General features: G+C 41.9%; 1 protein-coding gene across 4 annotated transcripts in view; it reads left to right on the forward strand.

Moving 5' to 3' along the window:
• clstn1 (calsyntenin 1) overlaps positions 1-23,812 on the forward strand; it is a 92,100-nt gene that overhangs the window by 65,557 nt on the left and 2,731 nt on the right. The window contains exons 3-19 of one of the 4 annotated variants that reach the window (XM_060938387.1): positions 340-369; positions 2,979-3,174; positions 4,191-4,399; positions 4,581-4,730; positions 5,064-5,249; positions 9,638-9,886; positions 10,413-10,534; positions 12,774-12,936; positions 13,290-13,340; positions 14,317-14,474; positions 14,698-14,846; positions 15,526-15,752; positions 19,644-19,814; positions 19,957-20,102; positions 20,270-20,405; positions 22,556-22,740; positions 23,351-23,812. The exon at positions 23,351-23,812 is cut by the window's right edge and continues 2,731 nt beyond it. In XM_060938387.1, the coding sequence (XP_060794370.1) occupies positions 340-369; positions 2,979-3,174; positions 4,191-4,399; positions 4,581-4,730; positions 5,064-5,249; positions 9,638-9,886; positions 10,413-10,534; positions 12,774-12,936; positions 13,290-13,340; positions 14,317-14,474; positions 14,698-14,846; positions 15,526-15,752; positions 19,644-19,814; positions 19,957-20,102; positions 20,270-20,405; positions 22,556-22,740; positions 23,351-23,545 (2,723 nt within the window). In that variant the 3' untranslated portion in view covers positions 23,546-23,812. The remainder of the gene's footprint in view (positions 1-339; positions 370-2,978; positions 3,175-4,190; positions 4,400-4,580; positions 4,731-5,063; positions 5,250-9,637; positions 9,887-10,412; positions 10,535-12,773; positions 12,937-13,289; positions 13,341-14,316; positions 14,475-14,697; positions 14,847-15,525; positions 15,753-19,643; positions 19,815-19,956; positions 20,103-20,269; positions 20,406-22,555; positions 22,741-23,350) is intronic. The other 3 variants (XM_060938389.1, XM_060938388.1, XM_060938390.1) reach the window with 3 other exon arrangements.

Below are 23,812 nucleotides of genomic sequence, written 5' to 3' on the forward strand. Positions count from 1 at the left end.
TGTAATTATCTGCAGCCGAATTATAGTCATGTCAATATTCAATGTAATCACACTGTTGCTCATGCGCTGTTGCTTAATTGTGTTTTTATTTTACACTGTCTTTTTTTTTTTTTAATTCTTCCTTTTTTTTCCTGTTCTCTGTAAATTTGTACATATCAGGACATGAGCTTCTAAATCTGCTTCTTGCAAAAAAACCTAATCTGTCAAATTTTTCTAGCCCGTTGTGTATATAAGAATGTGATGCTCTCTGTCCTCCTTGCCCTTTTGTTCTTTGTAATCTTCTCTGAACCTCTTCCTTTCTCTGACTGACTCCGCTTTATCTTTTCTTCCTTCTTGTAGAAAGTTTTCAAGTGACCTTCACCAAAGAAGGTGATGAGAGGCTCTTTCTACTGCCTTGTATTATTTATTTTTCATTTTGTATTCTATTTTTCCCCCCTAATTAACCCACTAATGCGAAATGCACCTGCACTTCACACACAAACTCCTATCATGCTCTATAATGCCACTTCTCTTTTAATGATTTGGTTTACTTTTCTTTTTCTTCTCGCCCTCAAATTATTTGGTATAATAAATACAATAACTGGATGAAAAGTTTCTTTGGGGTTAACCGAATGTAGAAATATCAACGCATGAGACATCCACTGTAGTGGATCACAGATCCTGGCTGTTCTTGAGCTCATGATGGTGTTAAAATTAAACCAGTACATGCATATACACTTCAGTTTGACCAAACGTGTCAGATTCATTAGGCCACTGATTTTTTATTAGACCGGTTTCTGAAGTAAATAGGAATTTTGTGTGATGTACTTGGAGCTGGGTACAAATAGCCGTACCCAAAAGGCACTGAGGTTTTTAGTGAGGAAATATCATCAGCAGGTAAACAATTTTTACTAATCGGCTTTGCTGGCTTTTGCAAGAGAAAGTTCGTTTCTATTTGGGTGGTCTGTGTGTTGGATGAATAATTTTGGGATTCAGCAATTGGCATTTATTAGTTATCTATTTGGCTATCATTCACTGCCATAGGCCCACTTTACACGGGGACGGTCTGAAACAAAAACGCAAAAGTCCGTTTTCGTTCTCACTTTTTTCCGCGTCTACACGACCGTTTTCAAGGAGGAAATCTGCGTCTATACGGTGACGCATAAATGTGTGGAATTCAATTGGAGGTGCATGCCAGGCGGCTAGGTGGTGCTGTGAAAGACCTCCGCTATGTCTGCACGCGTGCGCAACGTCTTCCGTCTTGTCTGATCTGCACATCTGCGCCGCGAAAACTTTTGACTACTCTGGCTATGGCAAGTAAGAAAGTAAGAGCATACTATACCCGCCTCTGTTCATTAACGGTATATGTGCAGATTCGGTATAGATGTTCGAAGGACTCCTGGACGTTTATTAAAGCTGCCAGAGCAGCTTGAAGGTCCGTTGGATCGATGTAATCACACATGCTCTTACTTACTTTCTTACTTCCCGGGCTGGCATGTACAGTATATGACGTAAACGTGTACCCGACGTGAGCAGATCCGAGCAGAGTTTCACGTATTGGGTAGTTTAGACGGATATGCAGCGGGGACTGTTTTTAACTTATCCACTCTGGAAGGCGTTTTCAATTTTTTCCGTTTTTCAGCCTCGGAAACGCCGTCCCCGTGTAGACGAAAGGCACTTCCGATAAAATATTTAGTCGTTTTTACCCGACAGCGTCCTTGTGTAAACGGGCCCATAATATATACCGTATGGATGCATAGTACTTTATTCATTGATTTCATAAATGAGGCCTTCACTACAACGTTTTGATTTCATGTTGCAGGATGAAACTGAGACAGTCCTAGGGTCGGAAAATAACAGAAGAGTCAGTTGAGAGTACGCCAGTCGAGAGGAGGGAGGAATGTCTCAAAAGAGTAACCAGATTAATCCCTTTTTAACTGTTGAAGCTTTAGGCCTCCTAGTTTTGTGTGTGTGATTGGAAAAAAAAAAGTCTCGTTTTATCAGTATTGCGTCCAAGGTATCAGAATTAAAAAAAAAAAAAATTTAGCTACCACTCAGCCCTAGATATACACAATGTTTGTTTTTTGTTTAAAATGAGTGTACCTCTTAAAATAGTATATGCATATACACGTTACTCCCAAATTTATTTTAAATATTAGTGGCTGCTGTTCGATGTGGATGTCACGCAAGTCAATATTTCTAAACCCTGCTCTCATCCAGTGGTTTTAGTTTCACCACTACTTTTCACTTTTATCATGTTTTACTTTTTAATTTGTTTTAATTTTTTTTTTTTTTTAGCTGTGAGAGACAAAACATTGCACAGGAAGACTTTACACATTTTATGATTTATTAAAGGAGTTTATTATATTAAAGGAATTATATAAGAGAGGGCTTCTGTTGGAATCTGGGTTTTGTTTGTTTTTTTTTCTTTGCAGTTTTAATTTTTATTTATTTTTTTATAAAAGGTCTTGAACTGGTATTTCTGAAACGGAACTGGACCTTTAGGTACCTCATCAGGATATCAATGGTTATTGTAACTGTAACTTTGTTTTCTTTAAAATGGCCAATAAATAACGATTCCCTGCTTTTGTTTGATTTTTTTTTTTTCTTTCTGTCCTTTTTTCTTTTATAACAAGTGTTCCTGTGGAATGCCTGTCAACATTCTGGGTTTCTTTCTGCATGACTGGATGCAATGTGACCAAGTGGCTTGGACGAGACACTCAGCCTTTACCCTTTTAACTCCCCCAACCCTCCCTCCTCTCCTTAATACTCACCCATTCTACAGCGCTTCTGGCTTCCTCCACAGACCCCAAAGTACCAACCCCTTTGGCTGCCAAAACAACTTTGGCTGTTCTTATTTTAGTGTTGTGTGCTGTTTATTTTTGCCGTGGGTTTATTTATTTATTTATTTTAAAATATCGTGTTCACTAGTTGGTGTTTTGTCTCAGTGGAAGTCTGGACTGAGCCATTGTGTGTTGCCCTTTTCTCGCCATGTCCAGGGGAGATTTGCGGCTTCCGTATTCATGGCCAGAATGTTCCGTTTGAGGCAGTGATGTTGGACAAGTCCACAGGCGAAGGAGTGATCAGGGCCAAGGACAAGCTGGACTGTGAGATTCAGAAGGAGCACACGTTCACCATCCAAGCCTATGACTGTGGAGAGGGACCTGACGGGGCAAACATGAAGAAATCTCACAAGTAAGTAACTGATGTGATGTTTACCCGCCATCACATCACATCAGTTCACATTCTAGTTGCTGTTTTTAAGAGCTATATATAATAGAAAATATAAAAATGTGACCATGTGAAGGTGCCATAGCCGCTACACATATACTGTTGCATGACTACTCGTCTCCGTGTGTCTGTTTTCAGACTTGTTCTAGACAGATGATTTAACTGTGTACAATAATGATACTGGTGACTCGGCATTACCTCATGCATGTCAACCTTTGGTCAATCAAACCTGTATAACCAACCTCCAAAATCCGTATTTCCCTTATAAAATCCGTATAAGATGCAAATTAAAATAATTTGCCTAAAATTTGAATGATAATTAACAATGATGTATCCCAGTTACTTTTTATTCAATATTAATAACAATAAACCTTCAGAATGAATACAAAGTATTTTTCCAGTCTCACCTGTGAAAGGTAATCCCCTGGGATCTCGTTTGGACGGTAAACCTGTTGGTACAGTTAAACGCAGCACATGAATGAGGCATCTTTATTCTCGGCTACTGTCTAGACGCTATACCAGAGACGGTTGAAGAATCTCTACTTTGCCACATCCAATATGGATGACGTATGATTCTACGCAGAAGGCGGCGTCTACGTTTATGTCTATGACTTCCCGGTTGGCGGGATTCTCGCAATGCGGTGTGCACATGATCAAAAGTGGAACGAAGTCTCGCTACCACAAGATAACGCACGATTTCATAAGACTCTTTACTGGCTGTACAGTACGTTTATCATCGTGGGAATTGATTATAGCTCTAAATAAATATTGAAGTTTTTTTAAAGAATCCGTATAACTTTATTTATACGCCCGTATACTACGTTTATTGAATCAAATCCGTATAAAATACGGACATTCCGTATAGGTTGACATGTATGTTACCTCCTTGCTCAGCTTCTATCAATAAAACCTGTGTCTTCGGTGACCCTGCTTTATCCTGGCACCAGTCCATTTGGCACTAACTCTTTGTTCACCTGCAGGGCAACTGTCCATATCCAAGTGAACGACATGAATGAGTACTCACCCGTGTTCAAGGAGAAGTCATACAAGGCTACAGTCATTGAGGGCAAAGCGTATGACAGCATCCTGAAGGTGGAGGCAGTGGATGCTGACTGCTCCTTCCAGTTCAGTCAGATTTGCAGCTATGAGATAGTCACCCCTGATGTACCCTTCACCATTGACAAGGACGGTAAGATGAGGGAGGTGCGGGATGTATGTGGGGGGAAAAAAACATACATTTTTAGTGTGCTGAAATGCATCGTTTCGTTTGCTGAAGGTGAACTTGGACTAATTTATGTCAACAGCTTTTAGATCATTTTCAGGGCACACTGCTAAAAGTTTCCCCTTTTGTTTTTTTTTTTTTAAAACAGGCAACATAAAGAACACTGAAAAGCTCAACTACAGCAAGGAGCGTGCATACAAGTTGACTGTGACCGCCTTCGACTGTGGGAAGAACCGTGCCTCAGAGGACGTCCTTGTCAAAATCAACGTCAAACCAACCTGCAAACCGAGCTGGCAAGGTAAAAGTCCTCGGTTTCTTATACATGGAATATACTGAGCCTTTTTGTTTGCTCTAAACTGATTGGCAATTCCTAATAATTAATTGGTGCCCGTGGCTTTAGCAGTGATGGTCTATTTAATTAGTGCTGAGTCTATTTAATTGCTGCGTGACACATTGGTTGGGCTCTGTATCGTAGATGGCACGTTGTCACATAGTTCTCACGATTTGTACTTAATACCTTAATCAATCTGGCATTTTTTTATTTTTTATTTTTTTCCTGAGAATAAGCAAGACTTTTTGTCAAGTTCTTTGAAATATACGGTATCTCGTCTGTGTCTGTCTGATTCCGAAGGCTTTAATAAGAGAATTGAGTACGAGCCTGGCACAGGAAGTCTGGCCCTGTTCCCTAGCATTCGTCTGGAGACCTGTGAGGAACCAATCACCTCTATTCAGGCCAGCATTGAGCTGGAGACCAACCACATCGGAAAGGGCTGCGACCGAGACACATACTCTGAGAAATCCCTGCACCGTTTGTGTGGTGAGTCACAGCAATTTATTAATGCCGTGTGAATCACACCAATTTATTTCTTCTGTGTTTTTAGACTGGTATAATAAAAATAGACATGGTATACACTTATGCTTTCGCATCACTGCTAGCATGTCGGACAGCTCTGAATCTTTCCCATAAATAATTTAAGAGAAAGAAAGAAAGCCCAACTTTATTCATCACACACTTGTGAAATTTCCTCTCTGCATTTAACCCATCTGACACAGTGAACACACACGTGAGCAGTGGGCAGCCATGCTAACAGCGCCCGGGGAGCAGTTGGGAGTTAGGCGCCTCGCTCAAGGGCACCTCAGCCCAAGGCCGTCCCATATTAACCTAACCTGCATGTCTTTTGGATTGTGGGGGAAATCGGAGCACCCGGAGGAAACCCACGCAGACACGGGGAGAACGTGCAAACTCCACACAGAAAGGCCCTTGCCGGCTGCTGGGTTCGAACCCAGAACCTTCTTGCTGTGAGGCGACCGTGCTAACCACTACACCACCGTGCCACCGAAATGACAGACAAAATGAGCTTTCTGAAACAGGATATCCCTGGTGAAAAATCAATGTACTTTATTGTATTTAAAGTATATTCATATTTTCAATAGTATATTGTAAATGTACTTACACAAATTGTACTTTTTGTAAATATTAGTGCTGTCAAAAATGTCGCGTTATCGCGTTAACTTGACTCAATTTTAACGGCGATAATTTTTTTTTATCGCGAGATTAACGCTCTGTGACATGATGTAGGTTTTTCATAAGCTTTTGAAACTGCCAGGAACTTGGAACAGAGACTTTGCTTAGAAAAACGATAGCAGCTAGACTGTAATGCCACGCCCCGCACAGCCAGAGTCCTCTGCCCTCCCCCCAAAGAACCAGCGTGGGCAGGGCGCGCTAGCCCCGCGCCTCGGGACGAAGAGCCACGGTGCTCGGCTTAGGTTTCGTTTTCCCATCGGCGGCTCCAGCCCGACTTTGCAGTGGCTGTGACAAGACGTGTTATGCTCTGCAATAAAAAAAAAAAAACCATTGGTACAAAGCAAGCCCATTCACTTTTTTATGCTGTTAAGAGAATTACAATGTTTTTTCATGTGACAAAAATGTGCGATTAAATTGCAATTAATCGCAAGTTAACTATGACAGTCGCGACATTAATCGCGATTAAATATTTTAATCGCTTGACAGCACTAGTAAATATATATAAAAAGTATACATCACGCTTTCACGCTAACACTTTTAACACACTTTAAAATAATTATACTATATTACACTTTATAGAAATATATTATACTAAAATATACTTTAAGTGAAAGTTATGTGTAATTAAGCACATAAAAGTACACTAAATACACTTCAAGTTGCACTTTTCTACAATTTAATTACAATTAAAATATATTTAGTACAAAATTAGTTGTTCCAAAATAGCATGCCTCAAGTTAACTAATCATAAACACACTTGAAGTATATTGATGATTAGTGTGGCAAAAGTATGCTAAATTTTAGTACACTTAGCACATTTATTTTTCACCAGGGATTATTTAAATGGGCATTTAAAAAAAAAAAAACATCGTGTTGGAATTCGATTATGCCGACAGACTCGTGCTAGTAAAATTGTATGTCATTTCTTGTTGCCTACTTTTAAATTAACTCCGCGACCTTTACTTCCCAACAGATACTATTTAGGGCACGATAATGGAAAAAGATTATTTGCCAATATATTCCATTTTTAGAAACATGAGCATATCTAAAAATCATGTGAAGTTTTTTTCAGTAATATACTGTTATGGGAGTTATATTTCTATAAACAACCCTACATGCTCACAGCCAAAAATGCAAAACTCTATATGCTATTTTTTTTTTTTTTGCTTAGTTCTTGCAGAACTAGTTTAATCAATAAGATTCAATAATACAACAAATGTGGTTATCGAACACTGTTGTAGTGCACCACCGAGTGCTTCATATCACCTCAATAAAACCTGTTTGATGGGAAAGCTAGAGCATGTTACAACAGAGAAAACCTCCTCTGAAGTAGAAACTTTTGAATTAATTTTATTATAGTAGTTGCATTCAGTACAGTTTTTATCCCCCACTGGCCAAAAGGCCCGAAGGGGGATTATGTTGTGGCGATGTCTGTCTGTCTGTCTGTCTGTCTGTCCGTCCGTCCGTCCGTCCGTCCCGGGAAGGGACTTCTGAAATCAACTCCTCTTACACTTTTTGGAGGAATGTCACAAAACTTGACCAGATTCTTTATGTCGGTAATACGCATATTGCAATTTCGTTCAATTCACTCACATTTTGCCAGGGTTATGGCACAGTTGCCAGCGGCGGATACTGTGCTCTCAGAGCACTCTTGTTTTGGCATGGTAGCACTAAGAAATGAAGCACTATTTAAGTGTCTTGGAGTACACAATATGTATTTTTAGTATATTGTATGTAAAATAATCAGGTCTCCATCCTACATTCAATTTGCAGTCAAACCCAAAAAGGGTGGATTCACTGGTTCCAGGCATTGAAAACGATGACAGCTAGGAGATTTGGAGTCTATTCCAACGACTGAAAAATGATTTCGCCTTGTAAATTTGTAAAATAATGTAAGGTTTTAAAAATTTTTGGTATTTTAATATATTTTTAAATGATCTAAATAACTAACCAATAGATTAATCGACTAGCAGAATGATCAATAGTTGCAGCCCTTCTTTAAACACTAATATAATTGTGAAACAATTGGCTTTTTTTTTTCATACAAAAAATGGTCTAATTTAGGTATCCGGTATCATGACGTTCCACTTCATGTTAGGTCTGCGGTTTTATAGGTCTAGAAATGTATCCATGATGCTTGTCCCTGCCTTTATGGAGCACTTGCATGTGACGTCACAGCCGATCCAGATTGTGACAGACGCCATCTTGTCGGTCAAACACCATATTTCCGCCTTCTACTTCTAGTTCTACTTCTGCTTTTACTTCTACCTTTTCTTCTGGAAAACCCTACTATATACAATTCTACTACAACGGCTGCGGCTACAAGCTCTCCCTACCTGTGCACGTTTTTTATGTTTTTTGTGTGTATTTTTGCGTGTTGTTCGTCTGTACCGGACTTCAATATCTACTACAACCGTATGGACTTACTGGACATTGGTTTCCAGCAGAAAATGACGGTTTGTAGCGATTTCCATCGCATGCACTACATTCCGGACGAGATAGCGAGACCAGCGGGGTCTCCGTGGATTGTTATCGGAAGCAAAGCGAAGGAGGTGGCGCCGGGAGCACGGGCGCAGATAGAGGGGGGGACGGGGGGGATTCATCCCACCCAGATTTAAATTCACCTCGTTCAGTCCCCCCCACTTATAGGGAGGAAAAAACGTCTATGCTGTCTTTCTTTGCATAAGGCAAACCTCACGGAAAAATCAAAAGACTAATTACCATTCGGTTTATTGAGGTGCACGGCAGTGTATACATAGTTGCAACAACTCACATAAAACAAAGACTGATATTCGGTTGGTTGAGCTGCGCAGACTGCACAGGTTGCGAGCTCGAGCTTGGTTGCTATGGAAACCCACAACAAGTTTGACAGGCATATCGGGGTTGGGGTTGGTTTGCTGGCAGCTTTGTCCCCCCCCCCAGTTTTTTGTCCCCCCCAGTTCAAAAAACGTATCTGCGCCCCTGGCCGGGAGCGGAAGCAAAAGCGAGGCTGCAGAGCCGGCCTGTTGACTAAGCTCAGAAAACAACCACTCAAATCTCCACTACTAAGCCTTTACCTCTCCAACGCTAGATCCATGGTAAACAGCACGGACGATTTGGAATTACAGCTGGAATTACCTTATTCTATTCTATAAATCGGCTGGTCAGTGCTATACTCAATACTTAAGTGACTTACCCATCCAATGAGGACTGTTATTTTCTTGTTTACAAGATGCCACATCTGAGTCGCTGACAAATCCTGAATTTCTGTAAAGATAACTGTGCAGAGATTTATAAGCATGCAGTGCTTCACCACTGAACAGCGAGGAAAAGTTGATGAGGTAATTATATACGTCTAGGTATTCCACCTCTGGCAGTTCAAAATCCACTGACACGGTCATGAAAACTCCGTCCGGTAAGCCATAAGGCTCACTAATCTGTAGATCATTTATTTTAGACATGTATCTAGTTATCTATTCATTAGAAAAATGAGCCGTGTAGTCCGTCGGTTGAAATTGATCCATTCTGTACACGAGTGCAGCAGTATTCAGCTGTGTTTTTTACCGACAAGATGGCGGCTGTGTACTTTCCGGTCACGTGACTGCAAGATCTCTATAATGCAAATTTGAACTGTGTGCTGTGCAGTAGATTTCAGTGAGATGTTGTGCTCTGTGGGTAATCTATGTTCTGGCTGTATTCAGGTGCCAGTTCTGGCACTGTGGAGCTGTTGCCCTCTCCCAGCAGCGCCACCAACTGGACTGCAGGTCTGCCTACTGACAACGGCCATGACAGCGACCAGGTTTTTGAGTTCAATGGCACTCAGGCTGTGAAGATCCCTGATGGTGTGGTGAGCACAAGCCTGAAGGAACCCTTCACCATCTCGGTATGGATGAGGCACGGACCCAGTGGCCGGGAGAAAGAAACCATCCTCTGCAACTCTGATAAGACTGGTAACTGCAGTGTATTGTACAATTATGATGCGACTGGAGTTTGTCCTAGGTATACTTTTAGCACTGATGTGTATTATATGGTCTTGGATAATATTTTCAGGCTTGCGCTGCCTGTTTCACCCGTGTAGTTTGCACAAGTTCATTATGTGACACACAGTCACAAACAGCATGAACCCACAATTTGGCAGCAAAAGGTTTAAAGGGTTCCACTGCAAGGTGGTCATTAAAGCCTAGATGTCACTGTATACTGGAAGCATCTGTGCTGTGACCCAAATGAAAACAGGACATTTTGACTCAAGTAGTGAATGCCTTTCCATCCTGCTGGCACAGGGCAGAAGTCCACAAATAATACAAAATTATTCATTCAGTACCAAATAACATAGGAGTTGGTTATAATGATATTAATACAGTGATTATCTTTGGCTGAAGATAAAATCCAAAAAGTGAGATTTATAAACATGTACTCACCAAACGTACATTATTGCGAAGAGCATGAGCACGTTGACTCTGTTGCTGTCTTCCACAGAGATGAACAGACACCACTACTCCCTGTATGTGCACAACTGCCGTCTGGTTCTGCTCCTGCGTCAGGACCCGAGTGAAGCGGAGAACTACAAACCAGCAGAGTTCCACTGGAAACTTGACCAAGTAAGTCAACAAAGATGCTTTCAGGACTTTTTTTTGCTACATGTATATGTTTTATGTACACTGACGTACAAGTTGAAGTTCTACAGGTTAATAATGAATAGAATTCTTTGTTCAATATGTAAAGCTACACAAATTTATATAAGTTTAATTTATCTCAGGCCTATTTTACACCCAAGGTCACTTTAGTTACAAAGGAAAAACGGACAAATGGAAAATAATTTTTTTTTTTAAATTATATATACTTCATATATAGAAGGGTTAGTATGCAACGCATGCCTTCTGTCAGTTTTCATGTACAGTATGAGGGAAATATTTAAATGGCAGCAAATTTGTACACTACTGTTCAAAAGTTTGGGGTCACCCAGACAATTTTTTGTGTTTTCCATGAAAAGTCACACTTTTATTTCCCACCGTAAGTTGTAAAATGAATAGAAAATATAGTCAAGACATTTTTCTGGCCATTTTGAGCATTTAATCGACCCCACAAATGTGATGCTCCAGAAACTCAATCTGCTCAAAGGAAGGTCAGTTTTATAGCTTCTCTAAAGAGCTCAACTGTTTTCAGCTGTGCTAACATGATTGTACAAGGGTTTTCTAATCATCCATTAGCCTTCTGAGGCAATGAGCAAACACATTGTACCATTAGAACACTGGAGTGAGAGTTGCTGGAAATGGGCCTCTATACACCTATGGAGATATTGCACCAAAAACCAGACATTTGCAGCTAGAATAGTCATTTACCACATTAGCAATGTATAGGGTGTATTTCTGATTAGTTTAAAGTGATCTTCATTGAAAACAGTGCTTTTCTTTCAAAAATGACATTTCAAAGTGACCCCAAACTTTTGAACGGTAGTGTATGTGAGAATTTGAGAGAGAAATTTAAAAAAAAAAATTGCAGAATGTAAAATTTGCACAAAGTATTTTCAGATTAATTAGCTGTAAAGTGTTTGGGAAGTTAGGACATTATTTGTAGGCAGACTCTCGGGAATTTACGTAAAGTAGAGCTTGCAGTTTGTGTCTATGCAGAACTCTTTCCAGAAGCAGGCAGATACGGACCTCCCAGCTGGTAAATAACATGTATTTGAATAAGGACTAAACGGTGTACTTTAATTTTTTTTTTTGGCCATTTTTTTCATAATGCATTTTATATAATTTTCTTTTGTTGTTGATTTTTTTTAAAGTGTTGCATAAAGAGAACAGGCAAAATATATCATGCAAAGCAATCATAAACGCATGAAGACCCAGGTTTACAATTTGATTAAAACGCTACTAGCTACACAGTGTACATGGGTATAAAATGTAAAATCTTAAAACAGTTGATTGGCTAGAGTTTGTCATATTTGAATTCAGCACACCAAATTCCATAATAAATGGCAGATTTTATCTCTGAAGCAGACAGCTTCTGAAACATTTGTAGACCACTGTTACCTAGGAATGATTCTGATGCCAGGAAAGGGAGCAATTTTCAAAATCTTAAGATGGATCATAAACTCCAGAGCATCTTGTAACAGTTTGTAGGATTTGATGTGCAGTACTGTGCAAAAGTCTTAGGCACCCTATGTGTTTTTTTTTTTTTAAATACAAAGTTTTGTTCTAGATTTCTGTTTTATCATTTCTACATTATCGAGTCAGTACAAAAACGTTTCAGAGTTCCAAATGTTCTTTTTCCAGCACAAAATTAAATGTTACAGAAAAAAGTTTGTATCTGAGCAGCATATTATATAAGGTAGCACTTTTCAGATTAAAAAAGAAAACATAATGAAGGCTTCTGGGTTTTGCTGCAAAATTAAGAAGCAAGTGTGACAGTTAGTGTCCAGAAGAACTGTGGCTGGTTCTCTAAAATGCTCAGTAAAACCTACAGCTCATTTCCTTATAAAACTGCACTCATTGTACCTGGGACAACCCCCCCTCCTAGTTAGCTAGCTAGCTAGTTATATTTTAAAGCAAAGGGTTGTCTCATTTTATGTCGTCTTACTGCTGGGTTTTTTTTTTTTTTTTAAATGTTGAAACATTTAATTTCATTATTTTAAACGATTTTTGGTCCATAGCATTTCTTTATATGTGCCGAAGACTTTTGCACAGTATTGCGTTTCCTTTACAAGGTTTTGTTGAAAATGATCTGATATGGCACGTAGAACGGTGGGAGAGCAAGAAGCACAAGAAGAAATGATTTGTGAACTTGTGCTATATATTTTATTTTTTTTATGATGTACTTGAGCAGCTGTTTGTCCCTCAGGTCTGTGATAAAGAATGGCACCACTACGTACTAAACATCGAGTTCCCTGCTGTGTCTCTGTTTGTGGATGGAGCTTCCTTTGAGCCCTTTCTGGTTACAGAGGATTATCCTCTCCACGCCTCCAGGATCGAAACTCAGCTCACTATTGGTGCCTGCTGGCAAGGTACGGTCACTGGTATTATGATGTCTTTCTGTTGTTAAAATAATTCTGTCTCTCTTTTAAAGATGAAACCCTTCCGTTTTCATTGTTGTGCTGTTGCAAATAAATGTGACACATGCCCACAAAGCATAGTTGAGATAGTTGGTGGATGTAGACTGCATCCATAAACTAGCTCACGAATATATGCTTCTTGCTTGCCAATTAGATGCAATTTTTAAAATAAAATGGAGAATAAAATACTCTGTCATGGACTGATGTAGTCAAAATGCATGATCTTGTTGTAGAAATCCTATTGATCCTTTCCTAACTAAAACAAGACCTCGTCTTTCCCCACTCTTCTTGTCTTACCTCCACAGACCTCTCAGGACATGACAATGACACAGAGACAGGCTCAGAGCCTTTGACAGGTTGCCTAAATTTTTCCCTAATCTCACACACGAGCGTTTTGTTCATGAATTAACACCTCATACACGCCATCATACAGCTGAACCTAGCTTGACTTGAGCTGTGTGAGAATTGGATGCCCACACACACAGCTTCTATCTGCATAACACTGCCAGCATGAGGTGATCCTGACCAGATGTTGTGGCCCACATCCTGCCTGCTTTTATCTACTATTCATTTTCTTTCTTTCTCTTTATCTACCAGCCAAGCATTTTAATTTTCCTGCAGATCAAGAGATGCGTTGACAATAATACATATGGCGAATACAGCTTGCATGCAGAGTGTTTTGTATTTCTCGTACCTACAATGTTGTGCACCATTGCCTGCTGTGTGTTGCAGTGTTTGTGCCAGCAGCACTTCTGCAGGTCTTGACTCTAATATCTTGCTGAGTGGCCCTAATGTTACAGAGCTGTGTTGGAACATTTCGCCGTATCAAATTACAGAGCATAGCTCCTGCCTCAGCACACAATCCCCTTCAAATGCACATTTAATGGATGCAAGGTCATGAGCAACAAATGCATCATGTAAAAGATGACGGAAAGATAACATGCAAATGTGATTTGAACTAGGCAAAGCTGTTTCCTCTGGCACACTTGCTATGCATGTCCGGAATAGACTGTAATTTTTAAACCTACTTTTTATGTATTATTTCACCCATTTTCATGTTAATTTCCATTCATTTTTCATTACTTTATCTCCATTATTCACAGTAATTGCACTCAACATGCGAGGGCAGAGCTGCATGAGGCTACAGGCCTGTCTTCGTCTATTCATCTCTCTCTGTGGACCCGCAGAGCAGCAATACTAACTTGCATGATTCATTTTTAATGTGTATATGAAGATGAAGAGCATGCTTGAGTCCCTGGAGATTAAAAGGCAACATGCTTTTTCACCGTCTCATTAATTTATTTATTCACTCGGTCTCCTTGGTTTATCCAGGTGGTAGTGCTCACATGACCCAGTACTTCCGGGGCAATTTGGCTGGCCTCATGATCCGCTCTGGGAAGCTGGAAAATAAGAAGGTGATCGATTGCCTGTACACGTGTAAGGAGGGTCTTGATGTGCAGCTCCCAGAGGAAGTGGCTTCTACTGTGAAGGTGTGAGACTTGTACATGTCTGTTATTGATGTAGCGCAGAGGTAAAAATAGCTAAAAGACCTGACAAGAATAATAAGATTCTGTGTTCATTTAACATTACAAGGTAAATGCCAGAGAGTTCGGGGGTTCCCCCCCATAAATAGTCATGAGAGAAATGAATGTCAGTGAAATTTAGATTCATTTCTGTGGTGATTCAGTGAGTCTGACTCATTACTCATTGCAGGTGGATTTTAACCCCAATCAGTCTTCTCTAACTCTGGAGGGAGATGATATTGAGAGCTTTGAGAAGGTTATGCAGCACATCTCCTACCTGAACTCCAGGCAGTTCCCCACACCAGGAATACGCCACCTGCGTGTCACCACCACCGTCAAGTCTGTATTCCGCAGCCCTTCCTCTTTTAACTCAGTGATTTATTTATTTTTTTTAAATAAATCATTAACAAGTGTGTTAAAATGGGCTATTTTTTTCATTCATTCATTCATTATCTCTAGCCGCTTTATCCTTCTACAGGGTCGCAGGCAAGCTGGAGCCTATCCCAGCTGACTACGGGCGAAAGGCGGGGTACACCCTGGACAAGTCGCCAGGTCATCACAGGGCTGACACATAGACACAGACAACCATTCACACTCACATTCACACCTACGGTCAATTTAGAGTCACCAGTTAACCTAACCTGCATGTCTTTGGACTGTGGGGGAAACCGGAGCACCCGGAGGAAACCCACGCGGACACGGGGAGAACATGCAAACTCCACACAGAAAGGCCCTCGCTGGCCCCGGGGCTCGAACCCAGGACCTTCTTGCTGTGAGGCGACAGCGCTAACCACTATACCACCGTGCCGCCGGCTATTTTTATTATTATTATTATTATTAGTCTACATTGCATTTTACAATTTGATTTCCTTAAGTTAACACCCCCCCCCCCCCTTTTTTTTTTTTAAATGCTTTGACCCATTAACCAGCTTCTGGGTATTGTAAAGTTCATAGTGTTTGTGTGTAGTGTATGGTCAGGTTAATATTTTCCATTTCTTTGGTGTGGTGTTCTGCTCAGGTGCTTTAATGAGGAGACGTGCATCTCTGTGCCTGATGCAGAGGGCTACGTGATGGTCCTTCAGCCAGAGGAGCCAAAGATCAGCCTGAGTGGAATTGACCATTTTGCACGTGGAGCGGCTGAGTTTGAGAGCACCGAGGGTGTAACACTGTTCCCTGAACTGCGTGTTGTCAGCACCATCACACGAGAGGTGGAGGCTGAGGCCGAAGGAGAGGACGAGCCCACGGGTAGGTTACAACTAGAGGTCTGCGCGGGACAGAATTTTCAGTCCCGCTCCCGCAAAGAATTGATTTTCAGTCCTGCCCGCGCCTGCCATATTTTGTCCCGCTCCCGCCCGCAAATCCTGCATGATGCAGACGTTCGCGTTATTTCTCACGAAAGTTCTTGTCATTGGCTTGAGGATTTAAACATGCTGAGCTTAGCTGAGCTCTCCACTGACCGATCCTTCACCTAGCGCACGTAGCGAGGGTGCGCGTTGCCAGGCGGCATGTGCAGCTGAGGCTTTACAGAGATACCCACGCGGAAGAGCGGAAAGGAATCGGAAACGTACGCAAGATTAGACCACATCCGCAAATTTAGGCATCTTAAAATGTTTTTATTAATGCCAAATAAAATATCCAGCACAAATTATATATGATGGACATAAATTACTAATTTATAAATTTTATTTTAAAGACGTTTTTAGTTAGCGGGACTGCAGCTTATCACCTCTCCCGCCCGCTCCCGCATTGTGCACTCCCGCCCACGCCCGCAACGAGCTTTCAAAATTTGTCCCGCGCCGCACTGCTTTGCGTCGGGTCCTGCGGGACTCCCGCGGGAGTGCAGGGCTCTAGTTACAACAGCCACAAAAGAGAGACAGAAACAGACAGAGAATTTGAAAGACTGAGCGTTTGAAAGGTTTTAGGGGTTTATAGGAGAGAGGAATGGCAGAATGAAGGCTGTGCCATCTGCCAGACCTGTGTGGAGAGGAAGTGAACATACAGTACCAGTCAAAAGTCTGGGGACACCTACTTGTTTATAGGGTTTTTTTTTCAGTATTTTGACTATTTTCTACGTTGTAGAACAATACTGAAGACATCAAAACTGAAATAAGTGTTGCCAGGCAAAACAACCCTCATCTGGCAGTCTGGCCTATTCACTTTACAAGGTGAATCCCTATATGTTGATAATGGTAAGATTTCTCAGTCATCAGCTGTCAGGTTATAGTCCTATGAAAATCCATGACCTTGAGTTTGACTTTTCAAACCCATTCAAGGTCAAAGATCATGGTGGCAACTGAAAGCCCTGATAGGACTTCTTGTATGTTGATAATGGTAAATATCCTGTCTGTCTGTCTGTCTGTCTGTCTGTCTGTGTGTCTGTCTATCTATCTATCACCATTTTAAAGTTACGAGCCTCTAAAAACCCATGACCTTGAGTTTGACCTTTCAGGGTCACTCATGGTCAAAGGTTATGGTGCCAAATGAGAGCCCATATATGACTTTCTATATGTCAATAATATTAAGTATCTCTCTATCTTGAACCGTTTCCCAGTTATGAGCCTCTGAAAAGCCGTGACCCTGCGTATGACCTTTCAAGGTCATGGTGCCAAATGAGAGCCCATATATGACTTCCTATATGTTGATAATATTAAGTATCTCTCTATCTTGAACCGTTTCCCAGTTATAAGCCTCTGAAAACACGTGACCTTGACCCCCAATCACTAAGAAAGCTATATGAGCGACCCCGTCATGTAGGATATCAATGGAAGCAGAAGTGAAAGATGAACATTTTTGGTTTGAAGTAAATATGATTAATATGAAGGAATATTCAGCACCCCAGGGCACGGTGCTGGCCCCTCTTCTTTTCGCCCTGTACACCGCAGACTTCTGCTACAACTCGGAGCTGTGTCACATTCAGAAGTTTACCGATGACACAGCCATCGTTGGGTGCATCAGTGACAACAGAGAGGAGTATAGGAGCCTGGTGAGGGACTTTGCTGTGTGGTGCAACAGGAACCATCTGCAGCTCAACACCTTGAAGACCAAGGAGCTGGTCATTGACTTTGGGAGGTCCAGACCAAGGTCGCAACCAGTTCTGATCGAGGGAGTAGAGGTGGAGGCTGTGGATTCCTACAAGTACCTTGGGCTGTGGCTAGACAGCAAGCTGGACTGGACTTGCAACACCAATCACTTATACAGGAAGGGACAGAGCAGGCTATACTTCCTTAGGAGGCTGCGGTCCTTTAACATCTGCAGGAAACTCCTGTGGATGTTCTATCAGTCTGTGGTCGCCAGTGTCCTGTTTTACACCGTGGTGTGCTGGGGGGGCAGCACATCTAAGAAGGACACATCCCGGCTGGACAAACTGATCAGGCGGGCCGGCTCTGTGGTCAGCATGAAGCTGGACTCTCTGGTGACGGTGGCAGAGAAGAGGACTATGGACAAACTATTGAACATCACGGACGATGCCAGTCACCCTCTGCACACCGTCATCAGCAACCAGAGGAGCCTGTTCAGTGACAGAATGCTCCTTCCCAAGTGCAGGAGGAACAGACTTAAAAACTCTTTTGTCCCTCACGCCATCAGACTGTACAACTCCTCTCTGGGGGGGAGGAGGGGTAACAGGAGGACAGAGGATGGGAAGGAGCAGTAGCCTAGCTTAACAATAAGCAATACCGGACAATGTGCAATATAAAGTGCAATATCTCTCCTGCCACCGCAGGAGAGATACTTTTAATTTATCTAGAAGTTTTCTCTATTTCTTTTGTTTATCTGTAATGATGCTGCTGGAATCTTAATTTCCCTGAGGGAACCCGCCCAAAGGGATCAATAAAGTTTTATCTAATTTGTATCACGAAAAACCGATTTTGACCTTTTTGGTGACCTTGACTGGATAAGCCTCAAAATGTTGGAGGCTCTATTTGAGATCAATGCCCATCTATCCTGAAAGTTTCCTGAAGATTGGTCCAGCTGTTTTCCTGTAATGTTGCGAACAAAAAAAACAAACAAACCCCACTGAAAACAATACCTCGCCCCCTGGTGGACTCCATCCCGGGCGAAGTAACAAATGCAACATGTATGGAATTGAGTGGTAAACAAAAAAGCATTGAAAAGCAAAAAATTTTTCAGATTTTAGATTCTTCAAAGTAGCCACCATTTATCTTGACACTTTGCATGCTATTGCCATTATCTTAACCAGCTTCATGAGGTAGTCACCTGGAATGCTTTTCAATTAATAGGTGCCTCGTCAAAAGTTAGTATTTCCCCCCCCCCTTTTTAATGTGTTTTCTCATCTCATCTCATTATCTCTAGCCGCTTTATCCTTCTACAGGGTCGCAGGCAAGCTGGAGCCTATCCCAGCTGACTATGGGCGAAAGGCGGGGTACACCCTGGACAAGTCGCCAGGTCATCACAGGGCTGACACATAGACACAGACAACCATTCACACTCGCATTCACACCTACGGTCAATTTAGAGTCACCAATTAACCTAACCTGCATGTCTTTGGACTGTGGGGGAAACCGGAGCACCCGGAGGAAACCCACGGGGACACGGGGAGAACATGCAAACTCCGCACAGAAAGGCCCTCGCCGGCCACGGGGCTCGAACCCAGGACCTTCTTGCTGTGAGGCGACAGCGCTAACCACTATACCACCGTGCCACCTCTCATTTAAGACACCGTTTTTTAATTAATAAAAATAAAGAAAAACAATTGAATCAGAAGGTGTGTCCAAACTTTTAACTGGTACTATATATTAAGGAATATGTGCTAGAGGACAAGCCAAATTAATGTTTTCAAGAGATTTCTAATTACCTCCAAGAGGAAATACCACTGAATTAACAAGGCACTGATGTTCTGGAAATAATTGATGCTTCTCTGAGACCTAACGATGAATGATGGCAGTAGTAGTCTAAGAGTATTTTTGTTGGCTGATATTTTTACGTTCGGTTGTCATTTTGAGTTGTAATGTTTTAACTGTATGATGTGCAAAGTATTCCTAATTATCACAGATGCTGTACAGTAGTATCAAATAGGAAAAATGGACTAGATTACTTTGGACTAACTTTGACATAACATTGTAAAGGAGTGAGAAATCACAATGGATCTGTATTAATATGAAAAATGTCTTTTGGCAGTGCAAGAGTCTGTTGTTTCTGAGGAGATCATGCATAACCTGGACACGTGTGAAGTGACTGTAGTTGGAGAAGATCTGGATGGAAATCATGAGAGTCTGGAGGTGGATTTGGCCCAGGTTCAGCAGAGAGGCCTCGAGATTAGCTCCTCCAACATGGGCATGGTCATCACTGGTGCGTTTTGCTAAAAAAAAAAAAAGTACAGAATGATTGGTCAAAATGTGAACTATTCTTGAGGGGTTTTTTTTTTTTGGAAGTTGGAATTTCTGCCTATTAAATCTAGTTTTCTAGCCGATTTGTTCTTGTCTGCATTCAGGTGTCAACACCATGATCAACTACGAGCAGGTCCTGCACCTCATCCGTTACAGGAACTGGCACACAGAGGCTCTGTTCGATAGGAAATTCAAGCTGGTCTGCTCAGAACTCAATAGCCGGTACATCAGCAATGACTTCAAAGTCGAGGTAAGGCTAACCAAGCACACTCTTCACAGAAGAGTTTAGATTATGGAAAAATAATCATGTTGGTGGATCTTGTTTTCAACAGAATGTCCAACAATTATGTCTGTAAATAAGCACCAGCTCCAGCTGAATTGGTTTCTATAATACCGTCTGTGTGCGTGTATTCTCAGGTCAATGTGATTCACACGGCTAACCCAGTTGAGCATGCTAATAATGCCCTGTATCAGCCTCAGTTCATCAACCAAGTCAAGCACGCCTCAGTGGACCTGCCTGGACACAACCTGGCCAACACACATCAAGCTTCAGGTACGGCTTCATCATCCCTGCACCCTGCTCTCTCCCAATCCTCCATCTGTTCAACATTTCTCTTCCATGCAGGCATTCAGAATGCTTACAGGCTTCTCCATTACTCACAATGTAGGTCAGAGATTACTTTAATCTCTTATTATAGTTAATCCAAGACTCAAAAGAATAAGCTCCTTGTTTTTATTTTTAAAAATTGTGTGGTTTTTTTCTGTGAGCTTTTCTATATCTTCAAGGTAATGGGCAATCTGGAAATGATTGCTTTCTTTTCATGGTGCAGTTTGACAGATTTATGCATTATGGATGGCTGTTTTATAAATCTAAAGTGGAATATTTTATTTATTTAGAATCAATCTGCTGTCTCAGTAGGCGCAGATCACTGCAGGGCTGGACTGGGACCAAAAATCGGTCCTGTCATTTTGGCCCAGAGCAGTCCACCGTCAGAAACTGCCTGTCTTTTTTTTTTTTTTTTTTTTTTCTTTCTTCTCTTTCTTTTTTCTCTCTCTCTCTCCTCCTTCCTTTTTAAATATGTATACCTTCTGTACCATTCCCCAAAATCTAGACAAAGGTGTGTAGTACAGTTGTGGTGAGAAGTATACAGACATGGATATGAATGTCCTGGCAATATTGGACTTTCAGTGGTTTCGTTGAATTGTTCTTTTACTGTTGTTGAATGATTTGTCTTTTAATAGAGAAAAAAGAATTTGGTCTTTTTTTTACTTTATTTTTGGCTTTCTGGAATCAAAACAGGATACAGGGTCAAATTATTATTATTTTATTTAATTTTACAGATTATTAATTCAGTGGTGTTGAATGTCTGTCTGTCTGTCTTAACTTGCCAAGGTCAAGGCCTCTTTACTTCCTGTTAGTGATCATGATTGACTACAGCTGGTATCTTCTCTGTGCCAACATGGTTTGTTTGACAGCACTCATTGGGTTGACTAAAGGCCAATTTATGCTGACAACCCAGTCCTCGCAGATAGCGTCACAGATAGCGTCTGCGTAGCCCCCCCCACCTTCGCAGACGCTCTGCGCGCACCTCCCAAAAATTGTGACCACCACAGAAGCCTCGCAGACAGCGTCGCAGACGAGGGCTCTGATTGGTCCACTCTACATCCGCTGTACACGCACTTCCGCTTCCCTACTTTCCCGGTTTGTTTTGTTTTCACGACCGCCATTTTTAAAAACACGAGCGAAGATGGAGCAGCACGAAGAGCGGTTGATCGAGGAAGTGAGGAAGTACGTACATCTATACGACTCCAGTTCTAGTCATTATAAGTAACCGGAGGATAAACACACCACTAACCACACCCACCAACTACTCCTAGCGATTTTGCGACTTCGCGCCCCCTTGCGTTGTGACGGTGAATAACATCGTGCACGCCTATTACTCCCCGCTCAACGATAAATTACAACTGTCTGCGAAAGCCTTGTCGCAAGAGCATGCAGAGGCCCTATCACACAGTACAGTGGGAAACTCCAAGGAGCTCAGTGCAGCTCTGAAAGAGGATCATGTATATTTACACAACTTTTAGCTAGCATATATTACCTTGCCTAAAACATTTTTGCTCAGCTTTTATCAAGGATTCTGCACTTGGTGGTAGCCAACAGATTCAGTGACTATCGTCACAGACTCCTTGTTGAGCCATATTAGCCTGTCTTCACCCCTTCAACTTCTAGTCACTCCTTGGCTCACATACTTTTGCCTTCATCTTCCTCCCTGTCCTCGCTCTCGTCCATCTACTTCTATCTCCGAACATTGCCCAGTACTGGTGGAAGTGGCAAATGCTGCTGCTGCAGAAGGTCCTGCAGCAAACATGTATTTGGCAGCATGTGCCCCAAGGGCCTGTCTTTTTATCCACAACTTCTCTGCACCTTTTGTTTTAACAGAGCCCCAAGGGGGACGTGCCTTGTAAAATGGGAATGGGCCATTGGGCCAGCCCAGTGTCGGTCAAGAAACCAGCCAATGGGCTGCTATATCTGCTTTATGGGCCAGTCCAAAAAAAAAAAAATCTGTCTGCTCCAAAGACACACCAGCCCACCAGGAAAGTGCCTGTATGCCATCTGGCCAGTCCAGCACTGGTTCACTGAAAGTTGAGTGAAATGTGTCCAAACATGTCTTTCTTTGCTCTGTTTTTTCTCTTGGCTCACAGTTGTCCCCAGTGCTGCCACAATCGTCATTGTGGTGTGTGTAAGCTTCCTGGTGTTTATGATTATTCTGGGAGTGTTCAGGATCCGTGCCGCTCATCAGCGTACCATGAGAGACCAGGAGAATGGCAAAGAGAATGAGATGGACTGGGATGACTCTGCCCTCACCATCACCGTTAATCCTATGGAGGTATAGTGGACAGTAGATTCAACCTGTGTGTCTGGAGTAGATAATAATACTGTGTTGAATAGTTTGTTAAACATATAAATGCATAGATGACGATCACAGCCAGCTAACAGCCATACAAAAACACGTGCGTGAAAGAATACAGCAAATGATCAGTCTTGTTTTACAAGTTTAATGACTGTTTTAATACTAACGAACCCCCCCCCCCCCCCCCCCCCCCCCCTTTTTTTTTTTGACACTTCTGGCTGTGAGAGCTGAAGCATGACCGGTCACTACTTTTACATTTCCAGCTAATTAGCCAGAACAGCATGAAGTCTGAATGCGTTTCTCTCTCATGCCAGGCTGTTGTTATGGAAACGCTCGGTATTCTTGTAGCAGGTACAGTTTGTGGCGACATTTTACAAAAGCAAAAAACAGAATTCAAATGACAGGGTAGAAAAATGGTATCGAATGAATATACCAAACAGATTTGTACTAGTTCCTGTCGACTGTTACTGCAGCATTCAGCACAATTCTTTTGTATCCTGTAATAAGGGTTCTGAAAAGCCACTCATGCATCATGTAAAAGAATCCCTCCTTACTGTGGTGTTCTTTCTCTTCCCGTCCGGAGAAGACTTACGAGGATCAGCACAGCAGCGAAGAGGAGGAGGATGAGGAAGAGGAGAGTGAAGACGGAGAGGAGGAAGACGACATCACCAGCGCGGAGTCGGAGAGCAGCGAGGACGAGGAGGGGGCGGAGCCTGAGGACCAGCAGGGCACCAGCCGACAGCAGCAGCTGGAGTGGGATGACTCCACTTTGACCTACTGACGCTGCCGATCACACACACCACTCTGATAACATGCACACAAAAACGCAAGCGCGTACACGTACACAAACACAACGCACACGCACTACACTCACCTACCCACTTGCTCACTGTCTAACCTCTCCACCAATGGGGAGTTCCAATTTTCCTCACAAGATTGCCCACCTATGGAGCCATGAATTTAAAAAAGAAAAAAAAAAAGTCCTTGAAGCAAAATTATATTATATAATATTACACACACCTAGAAATACATATATACATCTAGTGTC

Source organism: Neoarius graeffei, chromosome 13, assembly GCF_027579695.1.
Source record: "Neoarius graeffei isolate fNeoGra1 chromosome 13, fNeoGra1.pri, whole genome shotgun sequence".
Lineage (NCBI taxonomy): Eukaryota > Metazoa > Chordata > Actinopteri > Siluriformes > Ariidae > Neoarius > Neoarius graeffei.